At 39.5% G+C, this 16,165-nt stretch overlaps 1 protein-coding gene across 1 annotated transcript in view; it reads right to left on the reverse strand.

Annotated features, from left to right (window-relative positions):
* Positions 1-2,893: 2,893 nt before the first annotated feature.
* The window catches only part of LOC127016365 (cytosolic phospholipase A2 epsilon-like), a 33,920-nt gene continuing 20,648 nt past the window's right edge, over positions 2,894-16,165 (reverse strand). Inside the window, exons 9-21 of the mRNA XM_050896794.1 lie at positions 15,456-15,598; positions 15,210-15,299; positions 14,449-14,486; positions 12,663-12,798; positions 10,586-10,722; positions 9,133-9,355; positions 8,092-8,206; positions 7,172-7,309; positions 6,801-6,908; positions 5,795-5,986; positions 5,149-5,318; positions 3,970-4,156; positions 2,894-3,102 (exon numbers count right to left, since the gene is read on the reverse strand). Coding sequence (XP_050752751.1) covers positions 2,894-3,102; positions 3,970-4,156; positions 5,149-5,318; positions 5,795-5,986; positions 6,801-6,908; positions 7,172-7,309; positions 8,092-8,206; positions 9,133-9,355; positions 10,586-10,722; positions 12,663-12,798; positions 14,449-14,486; positions 15,210-15,299; positions 15,456-15,598 — 1,886 coding nt within the window. The remainder of the gene's footprint in view (positions 3,103-3,969; positions 4,157-5,148; positions 5,319-5,794; positions 5,987-6,800; positions 6,909-7,171; positions 7,310-8,091; positions 8,207-9,132; positions 9,356-10,585; positions 10,723-12,662; positions 12,799-14,448; positions 14,487-15,209; positions 15,300-15,455; positions 15,599-16,165) is intronic.

Below are 16,165 nucleotides of genomic sequence, written 5' to 3' on the forward strand. Positions count from 1 at the left end.
TGATGCCAGCCAGGGTCCATCTGGCTGCCCAGCAGTGGGCAACAAGGACTTCTTTGGCCAAGGACATCCAAACAAACCGATGTGCATACAAAAGACTTCTTGCAGCTTTTTATTGCCTATAGGGAGTAGGTGGGTCTTTGCTTAGACACGTCTGAAAGAAATTTTTTTATCCCCATCTCACCTTCCATTTTGCTTGACTCAGGCAGTAAGCTGTCTTTCAGCCAAGCAGATATTGCAGTGACAAATATTGCATGAAACAATTCCCAAATCATCTGTTGAAACTCTAAGAGAGTTTCCCTTGTAAAAGCAAAGTTTTAAAAGCTCACTCACTTTCTCAAAAATTTTGTTACTTTGTGCATCTGAATTAAGGTGCTTCAGTGAATGATCTCCAAGAGAATACATTTGGGAAGGTGAAATTAATGTTGATTATTCTTTATGTTCTCACATATTCTTTAAGTCCACCCATTTATAAGGCTTCATTCTGCAGGGCACTGCACATCATGTGAGGTGGATGCTGTCTCAGTGAGGGAGTACACAAAGTGAGGACACAAGAAGTAAAAAAATGGGAGATTTTTGTTTTTAAAAAACATCATCCTTGCTATTATGAAATTTAACAGAGAAATCAAATTCAAAATAATCTCATTTCACTTTGCAATGAATTGAGAACTGATTGATAAAGGTAACTTCACAGACATGATATAATTTGAATTTCATAAAACATTTGGCATTTTAAGACACTCTAACTTAAGAACTAGATGCAACAAATGTCACCCAGACAAACTTTAAACACATTAAGGATGGATAACTAACAGATCACAAAAAGCAGTAGTCAAAGGAAGGTTATCCCAAAGGAAAATATTCCTAGAGAGACTGCAAACAGCTCAGTTACAAGCCTGTTGTATGTTTTTATCCATGATCTGGAAATTAAAAAAAAAAAAAAAAAAAAAAATCACTATTGGCACCCTGTTTCAAAAAGAGGATATTGAAATATTGGGGAAGCTGAAGGAAAGAGCTGCAGAATGATCCTGACAGTAGGAAGAACTCCCTCAGAGAGGGAAAGGCAGGCTTCGTATCAGCCAGCAGGACACAATGCAAAGATACGCCAAGGCTGACTTGGGATGCAGCACACCTATGTCAGTACAGTAATTAGTCATGGTTAGAAGATGGGCTAATTAGCCCTGATGAAAAGCAGGGTTAATCAGGCTCAGGCTGTGTCATGCACCTATCTGGCTTTTTCTCCATCCTGTTGTTAAGTTTCCCCGTAAAACAGACTGAAATATCTTCCATCCTGCTCTGTTTCACTTCCAGCAAAAAGGTCTTAGAAAACACGGGAGTAAACCCAAAGATACCTCTGGAAAAGACCCAGAGGGATCCCATGAGCTGATATTCTAGTGTTCTGGAGCTGAACCACAATTACAGCTGCCTCACACATGGAGGGCTAATAATCTAGATTTAAATATGCAATACTGTACCTGAAAACAGGGTTACACCATGCCCTTTCAAGTGTTTCAGGTGCATTAACACAATGAACATGCTCATAGGTGAAAAACATGGCCCACTCCTCCTCTTTCACCACCCAAATTGCTCTAAGATGCACCACCAGCTGTTTTTTCCATAGGAGAGAATCTTTTTCTCCCACTCATTTCCTAGAACGTCGTTCCGTACAAACAAATTTGTCACTTCTGAGCATAATAAAGACTCTCCTGATCTCAACACCAATTCTGCCCTGGTGACTCAGTCTGAAGTTCATTGCAACAGTAGGAGCCTTTTATTATCAAAAGGAAGACAATCCCAAGCATTTTCTGAGCTGCTGTGACCAGCGCCTTCGTGTATCACAGCTCCGCAGTTCAGGGCTGCTATCGTGAAACACTGAGCTTGTGATCTGCCTGTTGCAGAGCTGCAAGAAGAGAGCCTTTGGCAGCTGCCTTCCCCCAGGAGACCTCTAGGATTTTTGATGATGAGGAACCACTCTCTCAGGACGATCCCTGCAAAAGACCATTTGCAGGAAAGGGTTGAACAGCTGCAAAAAATATGTCTGGAAGGGATCTCAAAAGGCCCTCTTGCATTGCCCTATTCTATGCAAACAGCTAGCAGCCACTTCCTGTCTTATGAAGCACTGGGAGAAATTGCAAGGCCATCTTTCAGGAACAGTCAAGGCAGGTGAAGATGAGTGAGACAGGACAGTCAGCAGCAACTCCAAGAGAAAATGAAAGGCAAGTTGGGCAACATGACTTAGGCTGAATATAGGTGGTTCTGTGAATAGCAGCTCGGAGGACTCATTTGACCACCTGAAAAAAAGATGACCTAATTCAGGGGTATTTTTTATCGATGGTGAAAACAGTATAGATTTTTGCAACACTGATAGTAACTTAAGAAACTTATTTTCAAAGATTAGTGAAGAAAGCCAGTTAAATAAAAACCTCATAGTAGACAGACAATCAAATCAGAGATGACAACCTTCAATAATTAAGATGAGCAAGACCAACACAATGGATTAGCTATTTACCGGAGAAATTCCAGTTCAAGGGATTGCTGTTCTGCCAGACAGAAAAAAAACCATATAAATACTGCTTTGATTCACATTTTAATTATTATCTTACACAACACTATATTAATTTATATGGAATATATGTATCAATTGGTAAAGTAACAAAGTAACAAAACTAAACACAAATTTGCTGCTTTGAAGTTTGTTTTGGATTAAACCACTGGTAAATTCCAATCTGTTCACCTGAACAGTCGTGTAAATACGATGAATTGGAGTCCAGCACGTCCTCAGGATGATGCGATTTCTACTGCAAGTGTCACTGGCAAGCATCAAACATCTTCATCTCACCAGATAATAGACAACCCAAGAAATACCATGTGGAAGGTTGAAGTTAGTGGGCGGTGGCTAATAATTCCGCTGCTTCCTCCGTGCCACTGCCAAGTGCAAGGCCTGAATAATCAACTTCTCATTATTCAGGACATTGTAATCAGTCAGTTTCACCAGTTTGTCAAAATTCTCTTCACTGAAACACACCTCCCTTGTCGTAAATGGGGAGAGGATGCTGGAGACATCAACTTTGCCTTCAGCCATCTCTTCAGGACTCCTTTCCACGCCTGAGGGACAAACCACAAGGAGATGCACCAATAAGGTTTTATTGCAGTATGTGGCTCATATCAGTCATTTAAGTAATTATAGGTAGAAAAGGGAGATTTGGAGGGAAAGACATGATTTGCCAGAGGGATGTAAAAGTAGTCTAGTGGCACCGTATTCTTCAGCCTCTGGATCAAGCCTCTATCCAAAAATCATGTAAACCCAATCAGCTGGGAATGAGAACAATATTGATTATCAGCAGCAGCGCTTGTAGACCACTCCTTGGACAACATAAAGTCTTTGTTACCCAAACTAGAAAAGTGCAAGCAAAAGGAAAACAAGATAGTCTCGTACTAGATGAAATAACAACCCTCTCACTGAAAGTTCAGAAGAAATGATGGCACTCAGAGGACATAGTTCATATTAAAAACAAAGATCTCTGTCCACTCAGTCCTCAATCTGGGAGATTACTTTCAAATATGTGAACAAAACCCAGATGAATGGGCTACCACCAAAACCTCCAGAAGGTTTTGCCTCCATCTTTTGTTTGCAAGCAGCGGTGCACAAGTCCACATCTGTAGAGTAAAACAGATTGTGTTGACAATCTACCACCCATGCTGTATGTATTTTGGGACTTTTACCTTCATACCATCTCTAGTAAGTCCTGTGGAGTAAATGCCTGTTTTCATCTCAAATGTATTAAGAAAGCTTCTGGAGTTCTCACAGTTCAGACATACTGACACAGACCAGTTATTTTTGTCAGTGATGAGATTGATAAAGCCCGCATTGGAAAGAAGGTCAGAGATGACAGTGAGACGTTAGATATGAAATGGAGAGGACACGCTAGGCAAGTGACTTTTTGTTAAAATTGCTAGCCACACATGACTCACCAGGAGCTTTGTATTTCTTGAAGGTGTCATTTACTAGGGGGAAAAAAAGCACTGTTGGAGCTTGTGGACTGTCAGCGTCTTCAAACACATAGCACTCCTTCAAGTTTTCCCTGTCTTCCTCACTTATCTCAATTTTGGGAAATGGAATTCCTTGCCCGGAGATGTACTTTGCAATCTGATCCAGAGGCTGGATGAATGAATAAAACAAATAAAATTAGTACAGAGAATCAAAACTCAAAAAAGATGCAGAGACCTGGATTTTTTAAACTCCAGCAGCTAAGGCTTGAATCTTCCTCTGGGAAGATGTTAAGTTTCAGACGGAAACAGCCATAACCACACCAGACATTGCAGCTTATCTTATTTTCTGCATTGCTTTAGGCAAAACAAGGAACCAGTCACTTCTTTTGAGCTTGCAAATGGAGCCAAAAGCCACAGGACTGATTTTATAATTCCAGTGAAACAGGTTCAGAAGGGGAAGGCAAAGAAACTGCAAGAATGGACAAGGAACACATCAGTCCAGATTATTCTGCATCATTGTCTTGACTACTTCATTATTTACCACTTTCCCAATCTTTCTGTCCTCTACATAGTTTGTGATTGTTTGATAATGACTCCCCATTAAAAAATACATCTATCAACCTACCTTATGACCTTATGAAAAAAAAACTTTAACAGCTATATTTTCTATAAGCCTATGTTTATTTTTATATTATTCTCATTATATATGCAACACTAATTATATTATTTTTCATTATTAATCAAGTCCAGCATCAGCCAGTACATTTTCCTAAGACTGATATGAGATAAACAGGCCCAGAGACACATAGGTTTTCCCATTTAATCTGTTAAAATATTGTCAGGACTTTCCATTGCCTCTGGAACTTGCTCAGTTCAAGGATAACCAAAATCAGTATCAGAGCTCCAGAACGCTCCTCAGTCAGCTCTTCAAAAACTCTTGGATCCACTGCAGTGAAGACCTTGATGATTTTAAAATGCCTATATCCATCACTGTCTTCTAATATCCTTCTTAGTTACTGAGAAATAAATCACCTAATAATCTAAATAATAAATCACCTAATTCCCATTCCAGTACTGGAAAGTTAGTTGGTTTAACTGACAAGTGCTAGAGACCAAAAGACCATGAAGGAAAAAGATCTCAGATACCATGGTTTTTCTTACCAGTGTCTGGGACCCTCCACTGTAATTTAAATGCAGGATGACATCCACCTCCCTCTTCGATCTCAAAAGTGGTGGGTAGCTGGTATTGATGAAAAAACCAGTATCAACCAGGGAGAGCTCATCATCTGCTGTTTCCATCAGTTTATTTGGGAAGGAGTCTATCACTGTGTCTGAAACACAAACATTTCTCATTCCAACAAATAAAAACCAAGATTGACTGCTCTTCTGCAGAAAGTTAGAGGGAAGAATGGAGAATTTTACCCCCCATTTTCCCTGCCTTCCTTTGACTCAGTATCAGCACTGATTTACAGGAGTAAGTGACACACTACAGCTTTTTCCTTCTTTCCTGGACACCTCAAGCTGCTTCGGCCCTAAATGGGAGATCCCTCCTGCCTCCTCAGGCTGAGCTCTCCTTGTCCACTGGAACACAATCCCCAGACAACCAAATACAATTTCACCCCTCAACATCCCCCCAAAAATGAAATGCTGTTCAAATCTGGCTTCCATGTCTTCCATTTGTAGAAGGGAGAAGTGGAGTTTTAGAAGAAGTCAGTCTTGTCTCTTCCTTCTCATTAGAAATCCTAAATGAATTCCCAAACCTAAACCTCCTCAAAATGTTACTGAAAAACATGCTGTGTTACTGTGCCTTTCCAGGTAGAAAATCCTTCACTCTCCAGGTACTTGCTATGCATCTGGAAGCCTCTGATAAAATTGGGATACTGTGCAATGGTTGGGCGTCCTGTTAAGACATCTCGCAGAGCAGAGGAGAGGGCGCTTGAGGGAGTGAATAGACATGTGTCTACCTCATAGGGATTCATGGACAGAAAGGGTTCTTCCTCTGCAAGAAGAAAAGAAGTAGTTCTGAGTTTAGGACAGTTTTCTGAAATGATCAATATTTTTAAAAATGGAGTAACTAATAACCACAGTTGTCACCATCCCCCACCCCAAAGGTAAATCAAACATAGTTGTAAGCCCTTAAGGTCTATGCTACCAAATAAAACTCAGCATTAGACAGTGAATTAAATGACAGCTACCTGCAGGCAGCAAGCTGCCAGGCAGTAAGCACCACCTCCCACTCTAGGCTTCCTCAAATGATGCCCACCTCTATTGCAGCGTGTGGTGGAGGGGAGAGCCAAGTCCCAAAACATACAGGAGGACGACACTGGCCTTTGAACAGGACACCTTCAGAATGCATGTGAATATCACCCAGCTGCAAACATTAGCTAAGTTAGGAGGCCAGTCACTCCACGTTCCCTGTGCAATTAACAGCAAAAGCGAGCTTTCTCCATGGGCAGTTTAGTGGAGAAAACAACCCTCTGCAAGAGCCATTTTCTCTACTGACAATATTAGTGGCCAAGGAGGACCATATCATAACTTAACAATCTTAAGATGTGTTCTTAATACAACATGATTTTTACATGTCTGCTGGAGACTGTTTTTGTGCCTTTAGAAAAAGGCACAGCTTTGCCAAAGCTTTGCCAAAGAAGCAACTCAGTTCTAAATCAGGCAGAAAAATTTATTAGCTGACACCTCTGCTTTGCTTTCCTCATCTCTTTCTCTTTGGCTTCAGCAGCATCTCTTTAGGCATTAGACCTCTGCACAGAATATAAGAAATATATACTGGTGGTAAAAAAAACCCAAAACCATCTCACCAATATCTTTTACTCTGTCTCTGGTCCATCTACACCAGAAGTCCTCTGAATCAGTAGCCAAATTCCAGACATACATCACATCTATGGAAAATATACTGCTCCACATGCCTGTAATGTGAAAGAGAGAATAGCAACTGATTGATGGAGTAGCCTTGGAAGAATTTTAATTGATACATACCTTCAGTCCTTCCCCTTGGATACTTCCTTTCTGTCTGGATGGATATCTTCATGGGTATGTCCTTGCTAATGCAAACTCACACCTGCTCAACCTGTTTGCTGGTGTCTTCCCAGTGCTGTCCACCACATATCACGCGCTCACTCACGCTAGCTGCCTCTCCAGTAGGCCACCTTTCCCTCTGGGCAATAGTCACCTTGCATATAGCAGATCCGAGTCTCTGAGAGCTTCTTCACCATCCTTCCCATAAAGAATTCACTTCCAAAATGTTCTGCGCGAATAGACGCTCCGTACTTCAGGAGACCAACTTCATAAGGAGTGAACTCCAGCCACTCTATGGCAACAGCAGCCAGATCATGAAAAGGCAAGAATATGTTAACTATTGCTAAACAGAAAAGTACTAGAGAGCAAGAACAAATCATGAGAAAGACACTGGCTAGTTCATAACATGGCATTCACCAGCTATAGCTGGTGAATATTGCCTGCAGTACTAATGCCATAAGGTCCTTTCACATCACGGGAGGGCGGTCCCAGGCTGTGATACAGCAATCTGCAGTAGAAAAGCCCTGGTCTGAATGAAACCATAAGCGTTCCCTGCAGTTAATCTTACCCAAAAGTATGTATTGCTCATGTAAACCTTGTTCCCTTTAGGACACCAGTGACAGAGAGCTTAGCATTCACCTGGTGTCATGTACTCAGCTGCTCGTATTCAAAAAATACTGTGAAAATTAACACTAGAGGAAATAGTGATTTTCCTGCCACTGGACCCAAAATTTCAAAGTTTTCCCTTTAATTGTTCAAAATAAGACCACGTGGAACCATCATAAGAATTAGTTTCATTACAAGGTTTTTGTGACCAGGATAAAGAGCGAGTTTGGCATCTTCTGTGCTATAACTATATTTTCGCTTCTGGCAACATAGAGAACTCAAATTCTAAAGACTAAACATGTTCGGATTTTTTATTTTTAAGTGTTAGTCACTGTTATCTGAAATTCTAACAGGGTTTTTTTTGCGATTAGAATGAAAGGACTATTGTATTATTAAAGCTGATTACATGCATTTAGTCTTAGTTCGGATTACTTAAAGTTGTTAAGAAATCATAATCATAACCATTACCTCTGAACGCCTGAGCACTATAGCTGGACTTGAGGTTGATGGCCACATAGATGGGCAACGGGTTCTGACCGTTATCCACTGCCTGCCTTTGGTCCGAGAGTCTGTGCTCATCTTTCTGGTTTTGATTAAAAATTGTTAATGGAATGAGGTGAAAAATGACTTGCACTTGAAATAATATGATGTGAATTATCAGCTTTATCCAGGTTCTCCTTCCCATTCTCAGCTCACTGGATTGTTCAGAAATATCTGCCATGGGATATTCCAAACTTGGCAAGTATCCCATAACAAGCAGCTACACTCTATATGGGTTCTTGGATTTTGAGATACGCAAAGAGGTTGATTGTAGATTCAGCAAGGGAAAAAAACATTCCCAGGAAGAAATATGTGGCTAAGTGAAAGGTAAGGTACATTCCTTGGCTGGATCTCAGCGAACAGAGTTGATCATATTTTAATATATTTTGCAAGTATATTCATATGCAATAATATATTCTATTGCACATGACAATTTAAAACTCCCTTGTATAAACATAAACCAGAAGGAAACTACTTAAGTTATACTATTTTTAAAGTACCAAAATTTCTATCACTCTTTCTTAAAAATTGATAACGTATTTAGAGAATGGTCTTTCCTGCTATTTGAATCATCTCCATATGCAGTGTATAACTAAGTCACTTTATAAATGCATATCTTCATTTATGCTAGTGAAGTAAATTATTTCAAATTTTTAAATGCCTCTTCTAGTCAGAATATTTAATGTCCAAAGTGATTAGTTTACATTTCAAAATATTTATTTTTCAGGATTTTTCTTTCTTCAAGAAGAAAGAACACCTTTGACTGCAATGTCATGGCTCCTCCAGTTCAAGGTCAACCTCACTTTAAAGTAAGAGTAGCGTTTTAATAATAGATCTGAATATACAGAATTTAATCAACCACTAAACTAATTATTTGCATTAGTAGTACTGAATGGCATCCCAGAATTTATTTTTTTCTCCTTTATAGCTATAGAAGTTCATCAGGTTTCTGGAAAAAAGGAGTAATACCTTATCATGTAGCATGGATTCAATGACAAGCCCCCAAAGATCTATGAAAGAAGTGTTATGTCCTTCTTTAGTCCTCTCCATCAGGTCATTATAATAGTACTTCAGACAATCCAAAGAAAAACAGCAGATCTTGGATTTGGTTACTTGCTTGCGAGCTTCCTTGATTGCATCCTCTAGATATTTTTGTGACCAATTAGCATCTTCATATAGGTTTGCCATTGTCCTTAAGAAACACGAGAAGAAAATAATGAAAGAGGAGTAATGCTGTGGTTTGGCTTCAGAGAACTTCTGTGCAACCTGTTTACCTGTTTCTCAATTCTTATGGGATTCACAACTAAAAATTAAACACCCCCAAAATACTCTCATTTCAAGAGCAAACAAAACCTCCAAGCTTTCCTGGTTTTGATGATAAAAGTTTATGTGGGCTCAAAAATGATCTGAGAAATTCAAGGGAGAAAAAGAAAAAATACCCAAGGCTATTAAATACAAAGACTCCACAAGTCCTCAGAAAATCCATTTCTTGGAAGGTGGGGAGTATTCTAGGGAGCAGTCACTACTAGTTTGCTCTAGTCCTACATTTGTTCCCAAGTATCTGCTAACGGCTCCTGCCAGAGAGAGAACTGGGCAGTTCTTGGGTCTCGGGCATGTCCTGGTACAGCCATTCTTACTTGTCTCCTTGAAATGATAACACAGACAGGTACACTCAGATCTCCACATACATACAGAGAAGTTAACAGAATTTTAGCAAATACTTAGACAAATCTGCCATTAAGGTTTGGACTTATATAAAGGACTGACACACAATTCAGTGCAAAAAAACCTCTCCACTTCCAACCAGGTGTAGAGGAGTGGAGCGACCTAGAACCCACTTGATTAAATACTGAAGTTATTTTAAGTATGACATCATCTGCTATATGCCCACTGGGAGAAGAGAGCACTTTATAATGAGCAACCATAACTGCAGTCTCTCCAAGGTCAGTAACTTGACGTCATTTGTTGGACTGTCTGTGACAGTATTAATTCCACTAGCCCCAAATACATATTTTACCAGAGGGAGATGCACTCTAAATCCAAAATGGAAGTGAGAATAACCAGCAAATGGCAGGCATAAATTCTTCTTCCCATCTTTCTTCAATTTCCAGTCTAAAGACAAATTCGTTGCATTCAGTCTAAGGTATAATTGATAAAATATGAAAAGGGAATAGAGCATTTACACGAAAATATCAGGCATCGACTGTGTCAGTGTGGTGACAAAAGGAGCTGATGAATGTGATGATTGATCTCTTATTCAGTATGTTTTGTTTCTTTGCTCTAGGTGGACACAGAGGAGATTGTGGGGAAAATGGAAATGCTTTTGCTTTACTAAGTGCCATATAAACTGATGGTGCTGTACAAATAGTCAACAGTATTGAGCAGAGAGTACAAACATAAACCTTGTTTGGGTCATTCTCACCATGTGGTACCCGATAAACCACCGATGTAGGAAATGCAGTCTAACAGATTGAGTTTCTGGAGACCCAGCAGGCTGCCATACATTGCTGTCAGCGATCTTGTCCCTCCCCCAGTTGTCGTGATGGCCACCACCGGCACCTGTTGAACACAGCAAGGCAGGAGGAGTAAAATCCATGCATGTATTAGGGACAAGCAATCCTTCTTACTGCAGAAATCAGGCAACAGGCTACAGACATTGATACAAGCAGTGACATTACTTCGTGCAAAAAGGATGTAATTGTTGCAAAAGGCTTCTGTTGCCACCACCTGACTGATGGGAGAGGGGAGGCTTATGTCTTACCCACTCAGATCAGGTGGGTGGGAGGCTGTTTACTTATTATATAGTTGGAAATCAACCTCATCACCCTGGAATTCTTCTCAAAGTGTATTATTAGAAGCCGTCACAGAAAATACAGGATTTACCATGCCGGAGCAGATTAGGGATCCATGATTCTGCCTCTAACAATGACCAGTGTCTCAGAAGAATGCACAGCACCCTGTAATCAGCCAGACCTCACAATAGCAGAAGCCTTCCTGGCCTCAGGCCACTAATTACTTTATGTCCTGAAGCACAATTATCAATAGGGCTTCCCCCCCTCCAACGTCCTAGAGTAACTGAAGAGACAGACTATTCTTCTCTTAATCTTTTCCTGATCTAGTACACCCTTTGCTTCGGTTAGCATCTTGAATTGTGTGGATGCTTACATGCCCTATGGAAAATGTCTATTTATACCTTTCAAGTATTAGCTTCTAATTTCATCAAGGGATCTGCTGTTCTAAAGTCAATTAATAGAGCTTGAAGAAAATATTTCTCCCATTCTATGAAATTAAAAAAAAACAAAAAACAAAATAGATGTTCTTCCTACCCCAAACTTGATAAGAACTTAAAATCTAGGAAATTTTATAAAATAATAATGAGGAAAAATCTGATCATCTTAACTAAAATGAGGAAAATTTCAAAAAGTTATATTTTGTTTTTTACATTTTTCTAAACTTTTTCATTACGAATTAAAATTCTAATGATTTTTTTTTTTCAGTTCAAATGTAAGTCAGTTAACAAGGTAGAGGGGATTTTTTCCACAATTTTGAAGTTAAATACATGAATAGGAGAGCCAGAGTAATTAGACCTTTCCAAAAAACAACTTTGGTCTTACCATTTTGGTCTTACCACCTCAACCACTTTTCTATGTGTCAGGAAACTCTTAGACAGCTATGTAAAAATGTTCTTTCCAGCGTTCTCGAAAACTTTATTTCCTATATTATTCTCTGCTCTGAAATCCAAAATATGATTTTTTAAAATCTGTACCCTATCCACAGCACTATTTCTGTTCATAGTCAGCTAAAGAGGATTCTTGCTGTTGATATGTTTGTACTTTTCTGATTTTCAAAAACCCAGCTAGGCATAAGCAGTTACAAAACTTATGACTGAATTATGGAGGCAGGAGCAGGGGCTACAGTGATAAAGCAACACTTTTAATCAGCTATTTCATCTACACAACTCAATGATGCTGTAAGATTCACTCTTCTTTTCCAGCTTGACGGTTTTATTCGAGTGGTCAGTTTTCCCAACAATACACCTTTTCTACTGCAGAAACCACCCAAAGTATTTTTATCCATATGTCTGTGTGAAAATTTTTGCTTCCTCCCTTCAAAATCCTTTACAAATGCCGTGACCACCACCTTGTCTCTGTTACTGAGCTAAGGCGCACTATTTCCCAGGCAGCATCCCCCAGCTGTTCCATGCCTGCCTGCTACAAATTTTCCTCTTAAGACCTGTGAGCAATATCAAGAATAAACAGGAATGGGTTGAACTGAGGAGCTGTTGAGAAGTTTTTGGGGTTGTAAAGGCATTATCCTGCCTTTCCCGCTCTGCTGCATGAACCACCTACTGCTTCTCTTGCTCATCTCTTGCCCTAGGTTGCCAGGCCTGCCCTAGAACAGCAGGATAAATTAAGCTGGTTTTTCATTTGTGGTTTCAGTTTGTGAGCCAGGCCCCAATCCCTGGAGAGGAGTTGCTACCAGGGACTGTATTGGCTTGCCTCGTGCTCTTTCAGATCCTCCTCCAAATGAAGAATCTTTTTCAGAGCAGCAGCAACATATTTCTTCCTTTTCCGCAGGAAGGCCTGCTCTTCCATGCACAGGCTAAACCCCAAGCGCACATCCAGGTCTCCTGAGCTGGAATAGACAATGGGACAAATCAATGCACATGTCATTTATAGCTGATTTCAAGACCTGCACGTAGTCAGCAAACTCCACAAATCAGCTGTAAAACAAGCTATTTCCAAGTCTGCATATTGATCAAGGAACAGAAGAAAAAGGAGCATTTCTATTGCCAGCAAGGAGTAGTAGTGAGGATGAAGAGGAGTTCCCAAGGTGCTTTAGATTTCTTGTGAAAACACAGGCACAAAGACAAGACACACAAGCCAGGGAAAGATCACCAAAAGGGGTAATTTCAGGAGTAATTTTTTCTGTATCCATTCCTTTTTGTCACCATGACATCCTGGAAAGCTCAAGTGATGCCACCATCACCTGTTCTCAGGCTTTCACAACTCATTAACAGTATTTAAAGTGAAGGTCCTAATGAGCTGTGTGATGGAGCTTGAACTGCAGAGCAAGCATCACCCCCGGCTCAGCCTCTGTCCTGTGAAATCCAGCCTTTCACCTGTGTGCTGAACAGATTTCTAGATAAGCATTTGCAAACTTCATCCTGCAAATATATAAGAATATCCATGATTTTTTCCACATGGGCAGCCACACTGAATTTTCTCCCGTGAGAAATGCAAAGCACAAGCCAAAAAATTTGCAGAAAAAAAGGTACAAAACCCATCAAATGGCAGCTAACGTTTTGTGCCTTCAACAACACAAATACGCTTGTTACTGAGAAGAGCACTCAATATTGACCAAATCTTCTGGGTCATGTCACCCTCTGGTGGCTGTAAACTCTATCCTGAACATTACTTCCACCAATATTTCACAAACATGAATGTTTCAAGGGTTAATGTTAGTAACGTCTGTTCTCCAGCAAATTTAGTATATCGTAGTGTAATTTTGAAAACAGAATAAGGTCAATTGTTTGAGCTTATGAAAACAAACAAGTTTTTTAGTGGTAGATTAAAATTTCTCTTGCTCTCTCTATAAATCTCTATCTGTTAGATTTACATTTCAATATATTTTGTTATGGGCTGAGATTGAGCAGGTAGCTCTTCTTCCTGTGCTCTGAATTTCATCTACACAAACTGCTCCTATGCTCTGAAAATCCACCTTGCTTCCCTTCTGTATATCACCCAATAGTAAGGATGCTGTGAACCATATGAAGTTCTCAGCTGTACCATAAAACATCGTTGTCTTCAATTTTACCTATCACTGGTGCAATTCTGTCCCTGCGAGTGGGTTGGCAGGGGTGCAGCTCATCAGGTCTCAGCTCCCATTCTGCTCAGTGAAGCAGGAGAAGGGGCAGAAGCCAGGCTGCCTGATGTTTGTTTTGGTAACTTTGCAAAGTTAAAGAGGGATAGAGTTTATTTCAGTCATTATGCAGATCTGACTATTGGCATAAATGGGCAACAAAATTAACATGCGAGTAGTGCAGTTTTACTCATGTCTAAGAATAGTAGTCATAAAACAGGCTAATTTACTCTGAAGAAACCTACCAGCCTACCATGCATGATCCTGTAACTGCAGCAGACTTGCACTTACCTCAGGCACCACGTGAGTACAGGACAAAGCACTCACGTGGCATTTGTTCATCTCTCCACCTATCATAGAAAAAAACCTAGATAACTAGTTTACAGTAATCCTGGATGATAGGACAAAAAGAGGCTATCTTACCATTTTCTTGCTGTCAAGCACAAGCGAAAGGAATGATCCTAGGAATCCAGAAAACAAAGATAATTACCACCAAATTTTAAAACATTTCTTTCCTTCAAGCTCAGGCAATGCTCATTCAGCAAGAGAAGAGGTTCTCAAATAATAATTCACAAGGCTAAGGACATTATTTTGGTACAATTAACCAAAGTCTCACTTCCTGCTCTGGAATCAAATTCTCTGTTATCTAACAAGCCTGTCTTCTGGGGCGGTTAGTGTGCCACGAGCTTGCATGTTACACCAGCTCACAGTGTGCACGCTTAGAAGGAGCAACAAGAATGAGACAAGTTACCTTATTAAAAAAAAAAGAAAAAAAATTACATACAAGAGCACTCTCAAAATCAATATTTAGACAAGTTAAGATCTGAATTAAGCTTGTATTCTGGATTGGGGTTTTTTTAAATTACTAATTATTCTGGAATTACCCCAATACCAAAAAAAGAAATTTTTGAATGCATGTGCATATGACAGTAATTTTTGTTCCTTGATACCACTTAATTCTAATTTTGAGATGCAGGTTTGCGATGATTTTCATATCATTATAATTATTGTTAACATCTGCTTCCTTAAAAGTGAATATCACAGTCTTAATTTTTTTTAACATTTTCAATAAATAGTCGTACAATTTTACACAGTGATGTTGTTCACTTGGTAACTTTATTTCTAGCAGGACAATATTAAGCACATTTTGAAAATATTTATTTCAAAAGGTTTACAGCACTCACCTCTTCTACTATTATTTCTTTCTGCAAAGGGAGTGAATTCAGAGGCAAAGAAAGGACCCCAGATTTCTCTGTTTCATTTTTATCTGCCAGCTGAAACAATGTAAAAAGTGGTAGGGATGCGCACATGAAAGGTTTGTCATCTTTAGAACTTCTCCTACTAAGAGGACTAGTTCAACTCACCGGTTACATTAATTTCTTCTTCTAATTTCAGTGAGGTTAATGATAACAGACAGAAGGGGAACGTACCTCTTCTGGTAATATGATATCCAGCCTTGTCTGGTCATTTATGACGCAGTGAAATACGATGATCCTAAGGCTGGGGTCAGAGTCCAGCGAAATCTTCTGGCTTCCTTCATGGGATCCTTTCACTGTAAATGTAAGCTCCTGGTCTAAACGTAGAGGCAGGGAACAAAGAGAATTTTAACTATTCCAAGCAAACACACATAACTAATAAATAAAATCCGCTTCTACTCTGCACGCTTTTTGTCTGATTTTCCTTACACCACAACAATTAAGTAGACTTTGGGTGGCCGAAACAGATTGAAAACTGATATAAAACATCTTGGTGGATATGTATAAATCATTAATATACAGAAATCACGTATTTTTTAAATACTGTAGCATGCTATTTGGTAGGTGCTTTCCACGAATAAATAAAACCAAGATTTAGATATATAGGAGTGTCAATTTAAATGCATTTTGGATTATTCACATTGAATAAGATTGTCATTTATTTGATGTCAGTCTGTTCTGGTTCATCATATACATTTTATTGTATGTTGTGTCTGCTACAATAGTCAAATAATTCAAATCCAAAAATCAAGCAGACTACTTGACATGTGCCCTCATGTCACCAAAACTGAAACAACCTGTCAACCCAAAGGCTGTGTTCCTTGTATGGAAAAGCCTTTACGTTTACAGAGAGATTGTATGCAAGATCAGGGCCAAGAAGCACA

This window comes from Gymnogyps californianus, chromosome 5 (genome assembly GCF_018139145.2).
Source record: "Gymnogyps californianus isolate 813 chromosome 5, ASM1813914v2, whole genome shotgun sequence".
In the NCBI taxonomy this organism is placed as follows: domain Eukaryota; kingdom Metazoa; phylum Chordata; class Aves; order Accipitriformes; family Cathartidae; genus Gymnogyps; species Gymnogyps californianus.